This window comes from Pan paniscus, chromosome 8 (assembly GCF_029289425.2).
Source record: "Pan paniscus chromosome 8, NHGRI_mPanPan1-v2.0_pri, whole genome shotgun sequence".
Taxonomy (NCBI): Eukaryota; Metazoa; Chordata; class Mammalia; order Primates; family Hominidae; genus Pan; species Pan paniscus.
In genome coordinates, this window is record NC_073257.2 from 109075144 (window position 1) to 109098681 (window position 23538).

Consider the following 23538-nt stretch of genomic DNA (forward strand, 5'->3'; position numbering starts at 1 on the left):
CGACCACCGTGAACATGATGAGTGCCCATCCCCCACCTCACCCCACTATGTTTCTTTTTTTTTCATCGTTGCCAAACTGAAATGTAAAAATTGATCAAGACCCATTTTCAAACTTAAAAGCCCTATTCAGCAACAAACCATGTGAATCAGGACAGGCCTCCACCTTCCCATTTCTGTACTGTGGCCCTGTGCACCTAAGACACCAATCCCCCGGGGCTTCCCTGATGGGTCCCCTTGGCACGGCTTCCTTTAAGGACACACAAATCAATGGACAGCGGTTATGTCAGGATGAGATGACAGGAAGAAATTTCACTTCCTCTGTATTATTATGTAAATTTTTTGCCATCCCGTATCTTCAGGGAAAAACAACAGGGACAGTTGCATGGAGAATGTGCGGTGGGGACCCACTCGAGGTTTCTCTGTGACCATGCCTTGTGACCACTTTCACAGCTGCAGCTGCTCCTGGCTCCATCCGCTGGTGGAGGCAGGCTGGGTGTGGGGTCCCCTCCCATGAGTGCCCCTCATCCCTGGCAGCAGCTTGGCCTGCCAGTTCCCTCTCGTGCCAGCCCCCCGCCCTCCTGGCCTGCACCCTGCCAGGACTCACAGCCGCTCCAGCTCCTTCATGTCATCAAAAGCACCACGTTCCACTGCTCCAATCTGGTTCTCCATCAGCTGCCTGGGGAAGCAAAGAGACAAGGACAGCTACAGGGTGTGGGACAAGGGCTGCTAGAAACAGCTGGCACAACGGCGGGGCAGAGGCAACCTCTGCCAGGGCAGCATTAGCAAGGGAGTAAGACAGGAGCCATGCCCAAGCCTCACACAGGCCTACGCCTGGCCTGAGCGGACTCAATTTCCTTACACCTTTGCAAATTCCCCAACATGGGCTCCTCAGGGCTCCCAGCATCTTACCTCACCACAAAATGCACTTGCAACCCCCTGACCCTCTGAAGCTGCCTGCCAGGGCAGAAGGCCACAGGGCACCCAAGCACCATGTCTCCGCTCCAATCAGGCTCCAGGGAGCCAGGCCCAGCTGCAGGCAGCACAGGCTGGCTTGAGCTGCTGGCGCACGTGCCCTGGCCTCTTTGGGCCCTGAAGGCACATGTCCAAGGGACAGAACAGGGGGGACCGGCCAGTATCAGGGGGAGGGGAGCCTGTGCCAACTGGGCAGAGCCCACACAGGCAGCAACACACTCTACAATTGGCAGACAACACCCTGTCTCCCTGTACCCCCACCCTGCCTGGCCCCATCTGCTGAAGAAAAGAATGGGGTGCCCACGCCAACTGAACCAACTGGCTCTGTGGGACACTGCGTCCCCTCACCGCCAACGTGCCCTGAAACCCAGAGCATCCGGCTGGTGGGGCAGCATTTTTCACCAACAGATTGACTGTTGCATGATAACTTTTGAGATAGTCAAGTGTGTTTTTCCCCCTGCATCTGTCCCTCTCCACCCGCAAGCAGGTGGCTTGCGTGCCCCTGCATGGGCCTCAGACGACACTGGGGGCAGGGCAGGGGGGGAACCGCCACCAGACATTTCTCTTTCTCTGCTTTGTTTCCAAAAGCCTGAAGTGTGAGATGCTCCCGCTGGAGGCCTGGGGGCAGAGGGGAGGGGAATCCCGGGAGAGAGCATGGGCCTCCCCAGACTCAGAAGGGACACACCCAGAGCCTGGGAAGCGGCAGAGGTTGGGGGGTTCTGGAGCAGATCCGTGCCCAGCGGCTTGTCAGCTCTGACCTCAGAGACGATTGGTCATGAGGTCCCTGCTCCTCCAAAGACCCTCAGAACTGCAGAGGTAGGAGTTCTGAAAGAACTGAGGTCCTAGGACCCCTGCACTACCCTGAGAGCACAGGGCAATGGACCTTATGATGAATTCAGACTCAAGACTCAACATCACCCCACCCGACACCCCTCAGGATGTCTTGCCAAGACTGACTCCACGGTAGAGGGGCCCAGACAGCCCACCACCCTACCACCCACAGCCAGGGCCCTGCCCAGGACTGCCGTGGCATTGCCGGGGGTGGGGTGGGAGGGAGCACCCCATACTCACAGCACCCGCAGCTGCTTGAGCCCCGCAAAGTCATTCTTATGGATCCGAGTGATGTTGTTGCCATTGAGTTCCCTGGAGGAAGAAGGAGAGAAGGAAGCAGTGGGGTGAGCAGGGTAAGCCCCCAGGCCAGGGGCCCTGCTCCAGGTGGCCCTCCCCGCCTGGATCAGCCAGTCGTCTCATCAGTGGGGCTGGGGGCTTCTGTGAGTTGAGTCTGTGTCAAGACCCAACAAGCTGGGCCCTCTTCGCAGCTGACATCCAACCCACTGGAACCGCAGGGCACAGGGCGCATCACTGGGAGTGCTGTGGAAACCAAAAACGTGGTTTCTGCCCACTGATGCAACTCAGTCAAGTTGGAGAGATGAGACATTCACCCAGGGAAGAATCTGGAAACTAGTCAAGAAGACAGGCTATTCAGGTAGAATCCTCCCTGAGCCTCAATTTCCTTATCTATAAAATGGGGACAACTGTGCCTACCTTATACGGTTAGCACAGGGTAGAAGCAAGTAAACGGCATAGCCTGCGCTTGCAAAGGTCCCCATAGGGACACCAGTGTTATCATCTGGTGGCACTGGCTCCTGCGAGCTGTCCGTATTCTAAGCAGGAGACAGCAGAGAGGGCCGTGCAATTTTAAAGGACTGAGGAAGCGGGACTCAAGCTGAGGCCCAAAAGACAAGGAAGAACTGCACACGACGGGGAGGGAGCAGACGTGCCCCAAGGACCACACCGCATCAGGCCTAGAGTAGCTGAGGGGTGAAGGGGGCAGCAGACAGCCAGAGAGTCGGAAGCTGTCAGAAGCAGGGCTGAGGGAAGGCAGGCCCAGATCACAGAAGGCCGGAGAGAGCAAGCAGAGGAGAAACCGAGGGCCAGTGGAGGCTCTGGGTCAGGAGGATGGGGGGCCTGACAGGAGGCCAGTCCTGCAGCAGTGAGCAGGAGGGCAGTCCAGGAAGCGAGGCCACCCCACCATCTGGGTCCTGGGGCCAGGCCTACAGCTCCTCCTCTCACCCCATGCTGGGCTGCCTGGCCCCTCCTTCCTTCCAAGGCCACCTTGGACCCACCTGAGGAGCTGTCTGCCCCACCCAGCCTCGCTCAGCCTCACCAAGGCAGACCATTCCAGGAGGGAGGCTCCCCCTACCCCAGAAAGTTCCCCACTGAGCCCCACACAGCAGAATCTCCCTCAGGCCTCACTCCAGCTGTCCCCTCTGCCATCTGTCTCCTTGGGGCAGCTCCCCACTTGCCTGCTCCTCTTCCTCACACTGTTATGCTCACACACACACGCCCCATGTTCACCTGCAGCCCAGTCTTCTCACTTGGCCAATTTTAGTCAAAAGTTCTGGGTATGGCCAAGAGCTCAACCCAAGTCCAAGCTACTTTGAGAAAGAAAGTCCCTGTCCTCCAGGTGTTTAGAAAGTGTTTGGTCTGGCCTGGTGCGGTGGCTCACACCTGTAATCCCAGGACTTTGGGAGGCCGAGGCGGGTGGATCACCTGAGATCAGGAGTTCGAGACCAGCCTGGCCAACATGTTGAAACCCCGTCTCTACTAAAAATACAAAAAAATTATCGGGCATGGTGGCAGGCACCTGTAATCCCAGCTACTCGGGAGGCTGAGGCAGGAGAACTGCTTGAACCCGGGAGGTGGAGGTTGAAGTGAGCCAGGACCGTGCCATTGCACTCCAGCCTGGGCAACAAGAACAAAACTCTGTCTCCAAAAAAAAAGAAAGAAGGAAGGAAGGAAGGAAGGAAAGAAAGAAAGAGAGAGAGAGAGAAAGAAAGAAAGAAAGAGAAAAGAAAAGAAAGGAAAGGAAAAGAAAAGAAAAGAGAAAAGAAAAAAGAAAGAGCGAGCTTGGTCTGGGTTGCTGGGATGTTCTAGGGTTGCTTCCACTAAGATCAACAACACATAGATTCCTTTTCTGCATCATCCAGGAACTGGGCATTATGCACACCCTCACACAATGCAAAAAAGTAGTAACTGTGCTCATCTTATAGATGAGAGTGGCTCTAAGAGGCTAGGTGCCTTCCCAAGGTCACCTGCTGGTAATTGACAGAACAGGAATCTGAACCCGTGGCCATCTGACCCGCGGGCCCAGGATTTTTCTACCAGGTCAGGCTGTCTCAACATTCAACGCATCCTCTCGCTGTCTGTCCCGTGGGCCTGGCTCCTGATCCTCAGAAGCAGCTGCAAAAACTCATTCCCAGCTCCTCATCGCTTTCCTAACAGGATCTCTCAGAGGGGCCTGAGGCCTTTCCAAGCTAACACAAGCCATTGGTGAGAGTCCCTGACTGAGCTGCCTCCCCACCCTAAATGCTGCAAGGACACCCTCTCCAAATGAGATGGCTCTGCTTAATGTAAAGGTCATTTTTCAATGAACTAAATATTATTTCCCGAAACAGCCACTCTGAGCCTCACTGTGTTGCACCCCAACCTGCTCCCTCTGCACCCCGGCCTTTCTTCAAACACTGAGAATGTCATCATGAAGCCCGTTGAAAGTGGTTCTCTTCCCAAGCAGGGCTGGTTTTCTTTGGGCTGAAATGTTTATTCCCAAACCTAAAACCGCAAGGCACTTTTGGTTGTTGTTTTTCTATTATAAAAATATGTCAGCATTGATTATAAGAGGAAAAATCTTAAACAAGTTAAATGGATGTTAGTAGAGTATTGCTTGGTTGAATTCAGCACATCTGCAAAACCGAATACCATGTGGCCATTTAAAATGGTACAGATTTGTTTGTCTTGACAACAAAAGTTATGCATGACACAGAACGTAGGAAAAGGTCACAAGACAACCCTTTTCTAAGAGCCGGCTTGATATGGTTTGGCTGTGTACCCACCTAAATCTCATCTTGAATTGTAGTTCCCATAATCCCCATGTGTCATGGGAGGGACCCGGTGGGAGGTAATTGAATCATCTGGGTAGGTCTTTCCCATGCTGTTCTCGTGATAGTGAATAAGTCTCATGAGATCTGATGGTTTTAAAAAGGGCAGTTCTCCTGCACTTCTCCTTGCTCCCACCATGTGAAGAAGGATGTGTTTGCTTCCCCTTCCGCCATGATTGTAAGTTTCCTGAGGCCTCCCCAGCCCTGTGGAACTGTAAGTCAATTTAACCTCTTTCCTTTATGAATTACCCAGTCTCGGGTATGTCTTTATTAGCAGTGTGAGAACGGACTAATAAACTGCTTATGTAGAAACTCACAAACACACACACATGAATACAGAATGAGCTGGGGGCTGCATGCCACATAATAATGGCTGTCACCGCTAAGTGGTAGGACTCAAGGTGACCTTAGTTTCTTTTTTATACTTTTTTGCAGTGTTTTCATTTTTTAAAAGACATTTATGTTGTTATAAACCAACATAATATCCAACATATAATATCTATAATACCCAACATATAAATAAAAGTTATTGCATTTAAAAATAAGAGTACTATGCACATTACTGAATATTTTTCAATTTCCCAAAAAATAAAGAAAAAAATGAAAGTCATACATAATCCCATCACTAAGAAATAACTCTTATTAATGTTCTGAAATATTTGCCCTCAAACCTGTTTTTCTTGGAAACGATTTTTATATAGTTAATTCAACAAATGTTTACAGAAGACTTACTATGTGCAAAGCATTTTGCAAGGTTCTGAAGATAAGAGGATGAATGAGACACAAATGTTACCCCCTCCTTCCACAACGTCATACACTGTGTGTTCTCCACTTAAGATTACGATTGGCCATAAAGTGTCCCTTCATTTGGGTATATCAAGTTACTGGACCACTCCCTCCCTGATTCCCTGTGACTGGAATCCCTGGGCTGTTTAGATATTGCCCAATTATAAACAATATTGCATAAAGTTTGATGAGCATTTGGGAGGAATACATTCCTGTAAATGGAATTACTTGGTCAAAGTCATGAAAAATCTGATGAATTTTACATATCATTCATCACTCATTCCTTTTCATGGCAACTAAAGCAATTGACTATGATAATTATTCCCATTTCACAGATGGCAAAACTGAGGCAAAGACAAACACTGACTTATCTGAACAAGGCAGGATCCAAAACGGAACTCAAAAATCCCTGAGGATGGAATTCCCACTAAGGCGGGACAGAGGTGGAGACGACATTCTGATGACACCCCACATTAGCACACCTCTCTTCTCACCCTTTTGTACCAGCCCCCACAGTGCAGGTGCGGAGGTGCATTCCTTAGTCCCACCCCTCCTCCTCACTTCCTACACCCCACTCCACACAAGACCTAAGACAAGCAGGGAGAAAAAGACAATGGCGCAGACAGCAAGGCAGGCACAGCCTCTCCCTTGGGGGCCCTGCTTCTGGACCAGAATGTCAAAAGAGGCCCAAGCCCACCCCAGCCTGCCGCCATCAGCCTTGCTCTCTAACGCAGAGCTTAATGCCTCCTCTCAGGGGAGAGCCCCTCAGCCCAGCCCGCAGCCTGTGAGCTCTCACTAAGCTCCCAGGTCTGAGGGCTGCTGCCTAAGGAGGTATCATTGCCACTTAGGCTGAGAAAGTGACCTCCTCTGGGTAGCCCACCCTCTCTCCCACCAGGATCAAGTTCACAACCTAAGCCAGCCACTTCCCCTTAACAGAGGCTGCTAGAATAAGGCAAGGAGGACATTTTTCTGCTGCATCTGATTCCTCCAACAGGAGGTCCTCAATGTTGCCACGGAGCCCCCTCCCCCAGCAAGCTGCCAGGGGAGACTGGAAGACGCTGCTAGGACCTTAAGCCCAGGGCAGCCAGGGCAGCCGGTGGAGTAGGCCCACCTGGGCAGGTCCCAGCCTCGAGTGTCAGGAAGATCCCAAGATCCAGAGCCCACCTGGGCTCCCTGAGGTTTTGCCACTAGAGCCCACACCCACCACTTCTTCCTGGGCACCAACTGTGTGCAGGCTCCGGGCCTGACCCTAAGCATGCTTCATCTCATTTCACTCTCATTTCACAACCTATAAGGGGAGTCATATGATCTCCAACTTGCTGAGGAGGAAACTGAGGCACGGATGCATGAAGCAACTTGCATGGTGCCACAAGGCTAATAAGTGGTGGGGCAGGATCCGACCCCAGCCAGTGTGATTCCATGTTCTGTCTCCTACGTCACAAGTCCTCACGTTGCTGGACTCTCCCTTTGTCCCCTCATCCCATGCCCTCACCTCGAGTGGCCATGCCTTGGACATGAAGAACATAACTTGAGGGCTTTGGAGAGGACACGGCTGCACAGGCGCTCTGTAATAAAACCATGTGCTTTGCCTACACAACAATATCGGGGGCTCCCCTGCCAGGCTGAGTTAAGTGTTCTTAGTCACCAAGAGTGTGGGCTCTGGAGCCAGACCATCCGGCTTCAAATTCCTGCTCCACCATTACACTGGCTGTGTGATCTTGGGCATGTAAGTTAGCTTTTCTGTGCCTCAGTTTCCCCATTTATAAAATGAGGATGATGGTAAGACCCACCTCTTGGAAATGTGGTGAGGTTTAAATGTCTTGATATTTCTAAAACACCAAGAATAATGCCTGGCGCACAATTCGTGCTCTCTACAGCAGTATTACCTGCTGCAATTATCTTTACTACTGCACTGTTGTGACTTTCCTCTAGGACCATGGCTCTGCCAGGAGGTGGTGTCCTCTGGCTCAGCTCCAGCCGGTGCTGGACTGGCAGGGCCAAGCTGAACTGGGAGGAGTCAGAGACTCACTTCCCTGCAGGACCCAGGAAGCTGAAGACCAGGGAAGACGCCCTAAGCGCGTTCTCCCTCTTCCAAAAGTCATGAGTTTACACCTATCCTTCTCCCCAAGGAGGAAAAATGCTCCAGTGGCAAATGGCCCTGATTTCCCTCCATTCCTGTGTGGTCCTAGCCTGAAAGGAAAACCTCGGTGGCAAAAGATTTTGGAGAAAATCCTCCGAAGCAAAGTTACTAAGGGAAAAACAAAAACACACAAGGATGTCTTGAATCCTCTCAGGAAACAAGAATTTGATCCCCAGTCTCTGGGTGTTTGTGAGGAACCAAAAGAAACCCTGGGATTTCCTGGGGCTGCAAGAATAAACTCCCTGGGCCCCTCTCGGGCTGTTCTGGGGGCTCCTGGCACCAGCTTCACAATTTCTCACCCTGGAGCTCCAGCCACTCCTGTTCCCTCAGGGACTAGAACGTTCCTTCCTCATCACAGCTTGCGGTGGATGGAGAGGCTCACCCTTCCTGCAGGGTCTCAAAAAAAGAAAAAAAGAAAAAAGAAACCATGCATGCTGTCACCGAATAAGACAAGCCTACTCGGGAAATGTACACCCAGCTCTTTGCTTTGAAATCTTACCCTGGCCAAGGCTGCGGCGCTGAGAGTGTGCAGAGTCAGACGGGGAAAACGGAGGAAAGAAAGAACTTCTCTCCCCAGCCACTGCGCAGACAGCAGTAAAGAGGCCCACAGAAGCCTAACACCCCAATCTGCAGGGTAGCCCGGGTGCATTTGCCCCATCCCACCTGCCAGCTGCAACACCCGCCCCATGCCTCTATCCTCGAGCCTGAGTCCTGCAGCGCCACCTCACAGGCTCCCCACATTCACCTTGGCCCCCCTCCAATCTGCTCTCCAAGCCACAGCCAGAGTGGTCTTTTCAAGATGCAAATCTGATCATGTTACTCCCCACTTAAAGCCTTCAATGGATTTCCATTGCTCTTGGAATCAAGACAAAAATCTCCTTACTGACCAGGCACAGTGGCTCATGCCTGTAATACCAGGACTTTGAGAGGCTGAGGCAAGTGGATCACCTGAGGTCAGGAGTTTGAGACCAGCCTGGCCAACATGGCGAAACCCGTCTCTACTAAAAATACAAAAATTAGCCGGGTGTGGTGGCAGGTGCCTGAAATCCCAGCCACTTGGGAGGCTGAGACAGGAAAATCGCTTGAACCCAGGAGCCGGAGGTTGCAGTGAGCTGAGATCGTGCCAGTGCACTCCAGCCTGGGTGACAGGGCAAAACTCCATCTCAAAAAAAAAAAAAAAAAAAAAAATCTCCTTACCACGAACTACAAGTTCCCGAGTGGCCTGCTCTGTGTCCACCAACCCAGCCTGCCCCATGCTCCTTCTGACTTGCTACTCCATCTGCCTGGAATGCTCCTTCCTTCCTCTTTGCCTACGAACTCCAATTGGCAAACCTTCCTATCACAGGCCCACAGAGCGCCCCAACCCTCTCCTCTGTAGCATAAATTAGAGCCAATTTATATTGCTTTTTTTTTCTTCGAGCCAGTGTCTTGCTCTGTCACCCAGGCCAGAGTGCGGTGGTGCAATCTCAGCTCACTGCAACCTCCACCTCCCAGGTTCAAGCTATTCTCATGCCTCAGTCTCCCAAGTAGCTGGGATTACAGGCACCCACCACTATACCCAGCTAAATTTTTTTGCATTTTTAGTAGAGGCAGGGTTTCACCATGTTGGCCAGGCTGGCCTCCAACTCCTGACCTCAAGTGATCCAACTGCCTCTGTCTCCCAAAGTGCTGGGATTACAAGCATGAGCCACCTCCCCCAGCCAGAGCCAATTTATATTGATTTGGGGGATTCCCTGACTGATGTCCCAGCCTCCACATGAGATTAGAAGCTCCCTGGGGACACAGACCGTGTTTTCTCACTATTGTACCCCCAGGGTGCAACACAGAACATGGCACATGATAGATGTTTCAATAAGGATTTCTTGAATGCAGGAAAGAATCTGCATTAAAATTGACAGTTTAAATAGCACTAGTTGAGTGGGTTTTCCATGTTTCTTTGTTTCCCTACTCCGAAAATAAAAACACACACACATTAAGAAATGCTCTCCCCAGCCAAGCGTGCTGGCTCACTCCTATAATCCCAGTGCTTTGGGAGGCCAAGTGGGGAGAATTGCTTGAGATCATCCTGGGTGACATAGCAAGACCCTGTCTCAACAAAGAAAATTTTATTTTAATTAACCAGGCGTGGTAATCTCAGCTCCTTGGGAGACTGAGGTGGGGGGATCACTTGAGCCCAGGAGGTTGAGGCTGCAATGAGCTATGATTGCACCACTGTACTACAGCCTGGGCAAGAGAGCAAGACCCTGTTGAAAGAAAAAGAAAAACAGAAAGAAAGAGAGAAAGGAGGGAGGGAGAGAGAGAGAGAGAGACAAGTTTAGAAAGAGAGAGAGAGGAAAAGAAATAAATGTTCTCCCCAAATGGACATCACCCCAAAAAAGCTCCACACACAGAGGATGCTCCCATGTTACCAACGACCTCCTCTCTTCCAAGTCCTTCCATTCTCATAAGTGAGCCCAATATGAGCAAGGAAATAGCGTCCTTAGGGTCCAAGCTGCTAAGTGAGAAGCTGGGTGATTCCAGACACCCTCAGGAGGAAAGAGGAAAGGATGGGTTGTCTTCCTCCTGCTCAGGGGCGGTCTCAGGCTTCAGGAGCCAGGGTAGCCGGTGGAACAGGGCAGGTCCCTTCCATGGGGCAGCACTGGCCTGGCTCCTTCATAAACATGAGCTCCACATGCTTCTCACAACATCTCTTGGAAGTAGGCATCTTTCACATCACCTTACAGATGAGGAAATGGAGCCTACAGGTTGAGTGGCAGAGCTGGGAAGCCAATCCAAGTGGCTCAGTGCTTGGGCCAAATAACTCAGGTCTTGCAGGCACAGGCCTTGGCTGGAATCCCAGCTTCATCCTTTTTTTTTTTTTTTTTTTTTTAACACAGGGTCTCACTCTGTTGCCCAGGCTAGAGTGCAGGGGCATGATCACAGCTCACTGCAGCCTTGACCTCCCAGGCTCAAGTGGGGGTGACAAGGATCTGAGCAAAGCCAGCGTTGGCCTCAAGCAGCGGTGAGGCAGAGGGCCTGAGGCCCCAATGGGTACAGCCTGGGGTTTCCAGGATGTGAGGTTGATGGGGAAGGAGGGGGTCACAGAGGGATCCCTGAGCACAGCTGCAAGACTTGGCAGGTATCGGAGGACTCTGAAGTCCTGGAGACCTCAGCCCAGAAGGGCAGAGTGAGCACAGAATCTGACCCCAAGGAAAGGGTAGCTGGGGCTCCTGAAGGGCGAAGGCCTCTGGCCAGCCTGCCTTGGCCCAGGGGGTAGAAGAATAATTATTCCTCAGCCCTTTAATAGGAAAATACCAGCCCCTCAGCAGCAGGGCTTCCACTCTGCTCCTCCGTTCCCTTCAATATCAGCGCTTCCTTCTGGCCTGGAGCAGCCTAGAGCTCAGCGAGCTCTTCCCCTGCCCCTAGCACATGCACCAGGCTCCCTGTCCGAACAGGCTTCAGGCCTCCAGTCAAACGCCCTCTTCTAAACCAGCTTCCCCAGGTGCCCACTTATCTCCTCTGGAGCTCGGACTGCCATCGGAGTTGTGGGTCAATAGGAGGTCCTTTGCCTAAGGCCAGTCTCCCAGCTACCTGTGAGGGGAGAGGCCACAGCTGGTTTGCTCACTGCTGTATCCCCGGCACCTGTGAGGATACCTGGCACATAGTAGGTGCTCACTGAATATAGGCTGCCAGAGCAACCCTGCCCACTGAGCCTAGGGGCTGCTGGCATACCATAGTCAAGGCCTTGCACGCACTCCCGTCAGCCAGCTGGGCCTTCCCCACATCCTCAGGCCTTAGTAGGTGAGGAGCCAGGGCTCCCAGCATCCCAGTCCTCCAACCCACCAGGCTGAGCCACAGCCAGACACCAACTCCAGCCTGGGACCACCCTCTGACATGTGACCAGTGGGGAAGCCCCAAGGAGGAAGAGGCAGGGACCCCATGCCAGGGCCCATTTGCTGCCGATCCACTCCACCCTTGCGCCTGGGCTCCTGGGGACCCATCTTGTTTCCTTGGCTGGAGAAATAGCAATTGCTACAGTAGTATCCCAACCAAGCCAGCTCATTTAAGCCTCACAGTAGTACCTGGCTCAGAGGCTCCTTGTCAGTCTTGACTGACAGATGAGGGCACTGAGGCCTAAAGAGTTTAAATGACCTGTTTCAGGTCACCCAGCTGGTTGAGGAGCAGGACTTGAGCTCTGGCACATCTGACCCCAGGACCCAGCTCTTTTAAAAAAAATAATAATAATAATTAGTTGTTAATTGTGGTAAAAATATACATAATATAAAATGTACCATCTTAATCCTTAAGTGGATAGTTCTGTAGTGTACTGTACTACTTTAAAATGTATATATTCAGATTGTTGTGCAAACCAATCTCCAGAACTTTTTCATCTGCGAAGTGCAACTCTATGCTATAGAGTTCCCCCATTCTCCACCAGTCCCTGGCAATTGCTCTTCTACCTTCTGTCTCTGAATGTGACTCCTCTGGGTAACTCAGATAAGTGAGATCATACAGTGTTTGTCATCTTATGACTGGCTTTTTCACCCAGCACAACGTCCTCAAGGGTCATCCATGTTGTAGCATGTGTCAGAATGTCCTTCCTTTTTAAGGCAGAATCATATTCTATTCTATATATATAGGTCACATTTTGTTTATCCCTTCATCTGTTGGTGGACATGTGGCTTGCTTCCACATTTTAGCTATTGTAAATAATGCCACTTTGAACATAGGTGTACACATATCTCTTTGAGACCCTGTGTTCAGTTCTTTTGGGTATTTACTTTGAAGTGAAATTGCTGGGTCATATGGTGATTCTACTGTTAATTTTTTGAGGAACCGCCATACTGTTTTCCATAGTAGCTGCACCATTTCACATCCCCACCAACAGTGTGCACATCCTCGTCAACACTTGTTATTTTCTGTTCTTTTGACAGTCGCAATCCGAGTGGGTGTGAGGTAGTCACGGCCCAGCTCTTAATCCCAACTCCATAGGATTCTGTCCTGAGGCCCAAAGTGCACCCCAGTCCCTTCACTTCTGAGGCCCTGCCTTGCTCTTGCCAATCCCCTTCCCAGGTCTGGGACCTACCCCCAAACCACAGCCCTGCAGCCAGGGCCCCACTGACAGCCCCTAGGCCTCCATGCTCTCTATCCATGCAGGCCCCTGGGAGGCCACCCGCCACTGACCTCCGCCTGCACCACCACCTCCCTGAATCTGCCCAACTCTGCTCACCACGCTCCACCCCCAGACCAGACGCCTCACTCCCTATACCAGCCTGCAACATGGGTGCACCCAGCAAACATGTGCAGGCAGGAATCAATCATGGCCAATTTGCCTTTACAGCCCCAGTGCTAAACTGGCAGGTGTTTTATAGATGCTGAATGAATATCTGGCAAATAATGAATGAATGAGTGAATGAAGTCAGGCCTCATTAAGACTATAGAGCAGAAGTCAAATTTAAAAACTAAACACAGGCACGTCTCAGAGCCTCAAGACTCAGGGAATCTCAGCTTACCACTTACCAGCCTGCTGTTCAACCCTGGGCAGATGGCTCCATCTCTCTGAACCTTCTCCTCACCTGCAAAGCAGAGGTGAGTAATACCTTCCTCCCAGGAGTGTTATGAGGAGTAAAAGAAGGAACTCAGGTAAAGCAGCTCCTTTGAGGCTGGCGAGAGGGAGGAGCTCTAAGCCACGACCACGACCACAGCCACCATCAAAACTCCCTCTCACCTCTCTCTGCCTCTGTCCTTCTCTGGCCCATTGCCAGCCCTCCCCATTCCCACATTCCCCAAGACCCCTGGCTCCCTCCTTCCCTCCCCAAGAGACTCCAGTCCACCTGCCTCTATGCTGCAGGCAACTCTCTCCTGAGCCTGCTCCCCCTCAGAGCTCCCGTGCCTGTCCTCTCCTCTGCAAACTTCCTTACCACCTACTTGCTGCCGGCCATCTGCCTCCTGCCTTCCGCTTCTCCCAGGAAACTGCTCTGCCCACTTTACCAGTGACCCCGATCTCGAGTTCCAGAAGCTTTCCTTGGACCTCCTCGTCAGACAGACTGAATGCTGTCCACACTGCTAACCCTCCTCCTCTTCACCAAACTCCTCCTTTGGCCTTTGCAATGATTACTCGGCCCAGGTTCAAATCCACAAACGTGTAGCCACTGCTCTCCCCTGTCAAACACAGGATAGGAGTTCCTCCCGCCTCTCCACTATCTCTTCCTTCAACGCCTTCCCTTCCTCCTGCCCTCTAATGTGGGTGGGAGCTAATGTGTGTGAGTCCTCGAAGGATGTGCTTTCTTCTCCAGGAAATCCCAGCACCAAGCAGTGTTTCTTAAACTGTGCCCTGGGCACTCCAGAATCCAAATCACCGGAATCGCCTTGCTGAAGATCTACAGAGCCAGCACCTCTAGGATGGGCTGGGAATCCGCATTTTGTACCGGCCTCCCAGGAGATCCTTATTCCCACCAAAGTTTCTGTTCCACTGCCCTCATAGGTTGAAGCGCTTCCCCTGAGGTCCCCCCATCTCTCTCTCCAACCTGAATACTCTCCAGAGTAACCTTCCCCATCATGACCTCTGGGGCCATCTTTTTCACATAGATTTTTAGTGGCAATTCAAAGAAAACAGGCAAAAGCCAAATTCACAGCTTCTCCTCCAGGACCAGTCGCCCTTTCCAGCTTTATTCCTGTCCCAAGATCACTCTCTCAGACTCGAGCATCAGAGTCTGCCACGCCGTTCCCACTTACTCTCTCAGCTCTCTCTGCCTTGGTCCAGACCCACTTCCCCTCGTATCTTGGCCTCTGCAATAGCTTTGAATTCTATGACTGTAGTAGATTCCTATGACAAATTACCATACGCTAGTGGCTGAAAGTAACACAAATGTATTATCTTTCAGTTCTGGAAGTTAGAAGTCCAAAATCAGTCTAACCATGTTAAAGTCAAGGTGGCGGCAGGACATTAACGGCGGATTGGATAAAGAAAATATGGTACATATACACCACAGAGTACTATGAAACCATAAAAAAAGAAGGAAATCAGGCCGGGCGCGGTGGCTCACGCCTGTAATCCCAGAACTTTGGGAGGCTGAGGCGGGTGGATCACCTGAGGTCAGGAGTTCGAGACCAGCCTAACCAACATGGTGAAACCTCGTCTCTATTAAAAATCCAAAAATTAGCCAGACATGGTGGTAGGTGCCTGTAATCTTAGCTACTCAGGAGGCTGAGGCAGGAGAATCACTTGAACCCGGGAGGTGGGGGTTGCAGTGAGTCGAGATTGTGCCACCGCACTCCAGCCTGGGCAACAGAGCAAAACCTCCATCTCAAAAAAACAAACAAACAAACAAACAAAAAACAGATGAGGGAGAAGGGAAAGTTCTTTCTTAGAGTAGAAAGCCAACTAATAGAGAACAAATGATGGAGTTGCAAAATCATCAATGAATGCTAAAACTCGGGGGATGAAAGCTTGATGAGAAACAGAATATGTACCCAGCTTCAAACAATCCCCCTGACAAATTACCCGTTAATACCAAAGAAGAAAACAACTACCTCTCAGCAGAGAAGCCTGGCAGACATCAACTTATCAAGTAATTAAAGATAAAATCACCAATACTGGCACAAACTGACATCACGTGCCTTCTGACATGTTGCACCAGGAAGGACATGGAGTCATTATTTGGCATTCCCTGCAAAAATGCATAATCTGAATGTAATTGTGAGGAAAGATCAGATGAAGCCAAACTGAGGAGCGTTCTGCAAAATAACTGGCCTGCATACATCAATAATGTCCAGGTCAAGGAAAACAAAGAAAGGCTGAGGAGCTCTTCCAAATTAAGGGAGACTAAAGACCATGACCATTAAATGCCATGTGCGATCCTGGCAGGATTGTGGACCTGGGAAAAAATAGCCATGAAAGACATTATCAGAGCAATTGATGAAAACTGAATGTGAATTCTGGAGTAGAGAATAGTTTTGCACCGATGTTTAATTTTCTGATGTTGATAGCCTTGTGGTTCTTAGAAAACACCCACCGAATATTTAAAGGAAAAAAGTTTCAATGTCTCCAAGCTATTCTTAAAAGGTTCAGAAAAAAAATTACCTATGAGTGTGTGCGATAGAGAGAAGAGAGAGAGAGAAAGTGTGTGTGTGTGTGATTATGATAAAGCAAATTGGATTGTGATGTTTGCACAAGTCCACAAGTTTATTAAAAATCATTTATTTGTTTTTTAAAATTTAACAAAAAGTTTTACATACCCCCTCTGGGGGCTCCCATTTCCCTGCCCCATGGCCTGGTGCCCACCCATTTCTTTAATCTCCTCTCCCAGAACTCCCCAACACAAATCGTCGCCCCTCAGGGGGTTTTGCTTCTCACTCTCCTTCCCAAATACATGGCACATACCTTCTGAATGCTCCCAAACTCCCTTACCCTCGCTTCGCCTCGCTACTTAACCTAAGTCTTGCCCAGCCTTTAAGCCCCAGTTCAAACCCTACCTCCACAACACAACAACAATTCAATCCCTCCTCCCCATCTCACTCCCATCTAGCGACTCTCATCAGCCTCATCTCCATGCTGATGGGGCATTGACTATGTGCCAGGCATTACTCTATTCTAATTATTAATCTTTATTCTTGCTGCCTTCAGCCAGCTTTCCCTAGCATTAACCTCTTTCATAACCATGGACAGTTATCAAAACTAAGAAATTAGCTGGGCATGGTGATGCATGCCTGTAGTTCCAGCTACTTGGGAGGCTGAGTGGGAGGATCACTTGAGCCCAGGAATTTGAGACCAGCCTGGGGAACATAGTGAGATCCCGTCTCAAAAAAATCATCTCATCTTAACTTCACAGCCCTACGAGGTAAATGCTGTCACTGGTCCCATTTTACAGATGAGGAAGTTGAGTCACTAGTGAATTGTCTAAGATCTCTCGGTAGGTGATGAAGCCAGGATTCAAACTGGGCCATTCTCGTACTGAAGCCTGGGCTGGTAGCCACTGTGCTCCTCGTCTCTATGGACATCCTTACACATTTGTTCTTTCTCCCTCACCAGGCTGAAAGCTCCTCAGGCCTCTCTCAACGACGCTATGCACCCTGCAGATGCCCAACAGCTGTCTGTCCGCCACAGGCTGGGTTCCAGAAAGGAGAGGAGGGGGTCATGAGCTCCGTCAAAAAGAGGAGCCAATTCTCCACACCCTCCCCGCCCCCCAGCACAGCCCAGCTCCCTGGCTACTGCCCAAGGCCCGGCCATCATCTGCTCTGGGTAATAAGTATTTGTATGGCGATAATTACAGCATTTGGGAAGAAAATCCCATTAAGCAAGAGCCCCGCCGAGCTGCTAATGCCGGCACAGAACTGGAGGCGGCAACTCCGCCAAGCACCCGTCTGCTCCCAATAATGCAGGAGCCGCCCAGCCCCAAAAGAGCACGGCCGCCCCTGCTGGCAGCCTCGGGCAGCCTGGGCCACCGACAGCCCGCCCCGCCCAAGAAGGGGCACCGAGGAAGATCAGCCCCTCCCCTCGTGCTCCAGGGTTCCCAGCGGCTGCCTGATGGCAAAGAGGAGGGCCACCCTGGGATCCAGCGTGACGCCCAAATTTCCTTCACATCCCTGCAATTCTCTGTCACCTTAATAACAATAATAATACTACCATTTATTGAGCACTCGCTGTCTGCCAGGCCCTGTGCAAAGCGCTCCTGTGAGCATTACCGCATTTAATCCTCATGACCACCCTTTGAAGCAGGCCCTATCATCATCCCCACTTTATGGGCAAGGAAATGGGGGTTCTGAGAAGTCGCCCTTTCCTCCAGAGCACTTATCCCAGCTTGCAGTTACGTGCTTATTCTTATACTATGTCATTCATCTCTATCTCCCCTGCTGGACTAAAACTCGGGTTTCTGTTTCTGTCCAGCACTATTCACCCAGCACAATGCAGACGTTCAATAGATGCTATCTGTTGAATGAGGGAATTAAACCCCATCACTTGCCCAAGGCCCCCCCAGCTGCTGAGTGGCAGAATGGGGCTAAAAACCTAGGCAGTCTGGCTTCACAGCCCTCCCATCACGACCATCCGCCCTGCATACAGTCCCCACTCTGTCTCCACATCCCAAGGGAAAGGGGCAGAGATGCCCAGGAAAGGTAAATGAGTGCTCTAAACAGACAGACTGCGCTCTAAGCAGACAGACTGCAAGAGAGGCAACACTCAAATCCTTACCTCCCGAGCTCTCTTCTGCCCCACCCAAACCCTCGAGCCTCTAGCTTGAGCTTCCCAAATAATAACAATAATATCCTAATGATTGAATCACAAAGCATTTTCACAACTGTAGCATGAGTGACTGCACAGGCCCTTTGAGGTAGTAGGTGTTATCAGCCCCAGAGGCCGAGAGAAGGGCGAACACCAGCCGCTTGCCAAGCGTGGCACGTTGCCTCACTTACTCCTCACTATCAACCTGCACAGCTGTCGTCATCCCGTTTTACAGATAGGGAAACTGGGTCTCAGAGCAGGGAAAGGCACACCACGGGGGTCCTAACACCAGTCATTCAGAGCCCAGCAATAAGCCAGTGGGCCAGTGACCACACCAAAGCCTAAGCAAGCAGGAGACTCTTGCCCTGCCGGGAGGCACCTCCCCTACACAGCACAGGCCTCTGCTGCAGGAGACCATGGTGGCCTGCTCAGATCCAATCGGGCCCTGATGGCAGATGTGGCTGCAGTGGCCCCTGACCTCATTTACCAAGGTCACCATCCAATTATTATTTGGAATTTCAAACAGGCTCCCCAGAGGATCAGCCTCAGGTGCCCTGGGCAGCCTTCCTTATGCGTGACCACTCAGCCCTGTTAAATGGGACCTCTAGCTCAGGGAGTTGAGTCTAGAGAGGGCCTCCCAGGCCTCTACAGCAGGCATGGAGATAGGGCAGGGTGGACGAACTGGCAAGGAGGGAAGGGCACATAAGGAGGACGGCAAGGCTGGTCATGGTGGCTCATGCCTGTAATCCCAGCACTTTGGGAGACTGAGGCAGGAGGATTGCTTGAGCCCAGAAGTTTGAGACCAGCCTGGGCAACATAGCTAGATCCCCATCTCTACAAAAAAGGAAAAAAAAAGACCAGACAAGCAGCAGAATGTGCTGGGCCTGGAGGCAAAGAGAGAACAGTAGGCCTTCCCAGAGGCCCTGCCCGCCTCCCTCCATCCTCGGACAACTTCCCCTCTCTGCACAAGGGGAATCTTCCGCAAACCTCAAATACCCAGGATGCCCAGGGCTGGGGGAACCAGCGATGTCCACACCTACTGCACTCTCCTGTCACACTCTCCTGGACACTCTAGTTAAAAGATTTTTTAAATTAAAAATCAAGTCCAACTGAAAGTCAAGGTCGTTGTGGAAGAAAAAAATAACTTAATGGTGACCATGGCTGGGTCTCTCTGCGCCTGGGCAGTACAAAGAAAGGAAGCTTCCCGGGCCGCCTCCACCACCTCTCCCACCCCTGGCTCTGTATTTTAACTGTTCATTACAGTGAATTATTTAGCATCCCTTCCCTGCCCAGCTGACCAGCCCCACAGCCCCTCTGGCTGAACCAATTTCCTCAGCAGCTCTGGGGCCTACCCAACCTCTTTCCAGAAGTCCCCACAGCAAACCAATGACCATTTCTTTCCATTTCGGGGGACAGGCCTGGACCCAGAGTTATAGAATATATGATCATAAAGTTGCTGGGCCTCACAGGCTGCCGCAGAAACTGCCCAAAGGACAAAAGGCAAATGCACAGCTGCAGTCCATAAAAATTTCACAGCCTCAGAAGAAGCCACTGTTTCAGGCTCTGATACTGCACAACACTCATATTGATTAGAGAGAGCATTTGCCACAGTTATTTTGAGTCTGCCTGGGCTCTCACCAAGGCCTCTTTCAAGATGTTCTTTTCCTCTTTGAGCAGCTCTTTCACGGGCTGCCTGGAGAACAGGCGGGCTCCCTGTGCTTTCCCAGTCCAGGAAGCTTTGCCCACATGGCAAAGATCAGACCTGCTCCACTTCCCCAGGATAACTCACCCCTGGCTTCCAACTAGGAAGTTCCCAGAGGAAAAGTTCACATATAGAAAGTCTTCCTGACCCTTCCCAACATCTCTTTCCAGCCTCAAGTCCCATCCCACCCACTGGCCACTGGCCACAGCATGTTTCAGCCCCAGGGACAAGCTGGTCCATCTGCCCATATCGGGCCAGGCATGCTTACACCTGCAGGTTTTTGGCTCATACTCACACCTGCAGGCTTTTTGCTTATGCTCACGCCTGTAATCCCAGCACTTTGGGAGGCGGAGGCAGGAGGATTGCTTGAGCCCAGAAGTTTGAGACCAGCCTGGGCAATATAGCTAGATCCTCATCTCTACAAAAAAGGAAAAAAAAAAAAAAAAGATGTCTGCAAGAAAGCAGGCCCCATGACCTGACAAGCAGCAGAATGTGCTGGGCCTGGAGCCCAGCTGTTCCCTCTGCCTAGATTGCCTGCCCTCTGTGCTTGGCAAAATCCAAACCAACCTTGATAAAGTGGCCCATCCTCTGAGAAACCCCTTCACCCTGGAAAAGGGCTTCTCACTCCAGTGTTCCCACAGCCCGTTCCCTGAGGCTGCCTGGCCCTCTCCTGAGAGCTCACCATTAGAGGTCCTCTGCCCAGTTCTCTAGACCATGTGCCCCTTGAGGACAGGGATGGGCTCACTCCCTGCTGACGCCTCAGCACCCAGGGCAGTTCCTGGCTCAGAAACATTTGCTGAATTAAAATAATGAGATTCCCCTCCCTATCCTATCATAATAATGGCTCTCGCTTAGCGAGCATCAGAAGGTACCAGGCACTTCCCATACATGATCTTCCATCCTCACAAGAACCAGAGAGCTTATGTAGCCTCAGCCCCATTTTCCTGATGGAAAGCAACTAAGGTTCAGAGAAGTTAAGTAACTTGCCCAAGGTCACACAGCTAATAGGTGACAGAGCTGGGGAACCAGGCAGTATAGCTCCCAGAATGCCACCTCTTTCCTCTGTACTAGGAAATTTCATTTTCATCTCACTCTGATCACAAAAGAGCTAAAGAGTTCATGGAAGTCTTAAACACTAAAGGTGGTGAGAGAGTAAAGAGGGAGGAGATGACTTTAAGACTCAAGATTCAAAAGCAAAGAAGAAGGGCTAATGTGTCTTAGATCTAGGCTGCAATCAGGGTAGCAGCTTCAGGAGAAACTCCAGTGGACAAGGCAAGGGGAGCAGGGAGCAGGTACAGAGGGGACAGGCATGGAGGGTGACCAGGCCACTGCGGGGGTCCTCTGGACAGATTTCTGACCCTCAGTTCCTCTCTGGGTCCACACAGGATAATGCACACGCTGCCCACAGAAACTCAGTTTGGTACCACCTCTCCCCAGCCCTGTAACACACAAGCATTCACACACACACATACACCACACACACACACACACACACACACACACTTCCCATCTAGATTGCATCTAGATTGCAAATTCTCTAAAACCTCCACGGGAATTTTTCAGATGCAGCCAAGAAGAGTCTGGGGCAAATGTGTGCTCACTAATTGCTGGCCTTGGTACAGAGTCTGATTCAGGAGACAGCTCTCCTCAGGGTCAGATTTCTGTCTCTGACCAGCTGGGGGCCATGAAAATGTGCTCGAAAGTTATCAAAATATGCACACCTTTCCTGAGAGCCACTGCAGTCACCGAGGAGTGTGGGAAGGAGGAGTACGTAGGTTTCAAAGGAGTCAGCAGCCTTCTCCAAAGCCCTGTTCAAAAATCTCCTGGTGTAGTCACCTCTGCGAGCAGTACAAAGGCCCTGCATGTGACCAAAATCTACACACACACAGCCCATTATGGGGACTCTCATGGCCTCACACTATTAAGGTGGCCCCTTAATACTAGGAATTCACACAGAAACACATTCTGCAGGAGAGTCACAGAAAACAAAGTATAAAGGTCTGTAAATACACACACTCAAACACACCCAAACACACACACACACACACACACACATTCTACTAGCTTACTGGGTATAGAAAAGAAAAGGATCAAGTTTCCTCAAGAATTCACAAGTGAGACAGAACAGGGGAAGAGAAATGCTATTTTTTTATTACTTGTCATGGTCAATATCTTTAACCTTGGGCCCCCCTCTCCAAGCTCCTGACTTCTTGGCATTATCCACCGGGTTCTCCATCCAAGACACACCTACCCCTTTTCGGGTGCTGAATGTTACATACCCCAAGCCCCATACCCAAAGCCCTCAGGTCCCATTGTCTGCCTGTGTTGGGGATGGCTGGGTGTGGAGGGAGGCGGGTGAGTAGGGGACCAACGCGTGGCACCTGCAGGGGAAGAATTCTCAAGGCTCTGGGGCAAACAATGGAGAAGAAGGGGCAGACCAGAAACTTCGCCTCCATCCCACCCTGCTGCCCTTCGTCAGGAGCAAGCTCTGGGAGCGGGAATCTGCGCAGCTGGCTCAGAACGCGGCCGTAGCCCCATGTGCCCAAAAGGAGACATTGTGCTTGGCGAGTGTGGGAAGTGTCCCTCCTGGGTGCAAGGAAGGCTTTCTGACACCAGTTCGCAGGCACCCTGGAGGAATAAAGCGCTGGCGCAGTGGGGAGGGCCTGAGGGTGCGGAGTGCAGGGTGCAGGGTGCAGGTGTGAGGACGGAAGCTGACAACCCCGCCGAGGGCCCTTTGAATCCCAGGGATGGGGAAACCACGGCGCTCCTGGCTCCTGGCTCGGGAAAGACCCCGGCAGGCACTGACCCGTCTGTGGGCTGCGGAGCCCGGACGGGCCCCAATGGTCCGGCCCCCACCCCCAAGTCCGGAATTGCGTCTGGGTGGGAGGGCAACCTCGGAGCCAGGGAGCCAGGGGCGGGGACCATACTCACAGGCGCTCGGTGTTCCGCGGTATATTCTTGGGAATGGCCTGCAGCCCCGTGCCGTGGCAGTCCACCGTGGTTCCGGTGCAGGTGCAGAGGGCGGGGCACGCCGAGGCACCCAGGCGCCACGCGGCTGCCCACAGCAGCAGCCAGAGCTCCGGCCGGACCGGCCCCGCCGAGGACCCCCACCCGGGAGTCAGCGCCATGGTGCCCTCACAGCGTCCCGCTCGCGAGCCAGACGGCAGCAGCCGCTGACCATCCCCGTCCGGGGCCGCCTCCAGGTGCAGTCCCGGGGCAGAGCCACCGAAGAGCCCGCGGGCTTGCGCGCGGCGCCCCTGCGGGCTGGGAGGCACCTTGCTCCTCCAAGCGACGGCGCCTGTGCGCGGACGGAGGGAGGGCGCCTTGGGCGGAGGGCGCTCGGCTCCTCTGCCGTTTCGCCGCCTGCGTCTCCCTCTCCCTCCCTCCAGCTCCCAACTGACTGCTGCGAGGAGGAAAATGGGCAGGCCCCGCGCGCGCACGCACCCTGCGCACACACCACACACACACACACGATCACACACACACCCGCGCGCTCGCTCCCACCCGGCAGTCATCCATCAATCGAAAAGCACACATCCAGGGCCAGGCTCCTCCCCGCCCTCCCCCCCCGCAGCCCCCCTCTCCCGACGACCACTCAGCGGCTGCAAGCCGCCTACAGTTTCAAAGGTGGAACCTCCGAGGCGCCGTCAGCGGGCACGGGGCTGCGGGGGATGGGAGAGGAGGGAAGGGGGTGTGACTCGACCCGCCAAGTCCTGGCTGTACACACACACACACACACACACACACACACACACACACACACACGGCGAGGATGCGCACATTTAGACGCACGCACCCCGGC

At 52.0% G+C, this 23538-nt stretch overlaps 1 protein-coding gene across 2 annotated transcripts in view; it reads right to left on the reverse strand.

Moving 5' to 3' along the window:
* Positions 1-23297, reverse strand: part of SLIT1 (slit guidance ligand 1) — a 187712-nt gene extending 164415 nt beyond the window's left edge. Inside the window, exons 1-3 of one of the 2 annotated variants that reach the window (XM_003825418.6) lie at positions 22668-23287; positions 2044-2115; positions 605-676 (exon numbers count right to left, since the gene is read on the reverse strand). In XM_003825418.6, the coding sequence (XP_003825466.2) occupies positions 605-676; positions 2044-2115; positions 22668-23251 (728 nt within the window). In that variant the 5' untranslated portion in view covers positions 23252-23287. Of the gene's footprint in view, positions 1-604; positions 677-2043; positions 2116-22667 lie in introns of both variants that reach the window. The other variant, XM_034931237.3, reaches the window with a different exon arrangement.
* Positions 23298-23538: the final 241 nt, after the last annotated feature.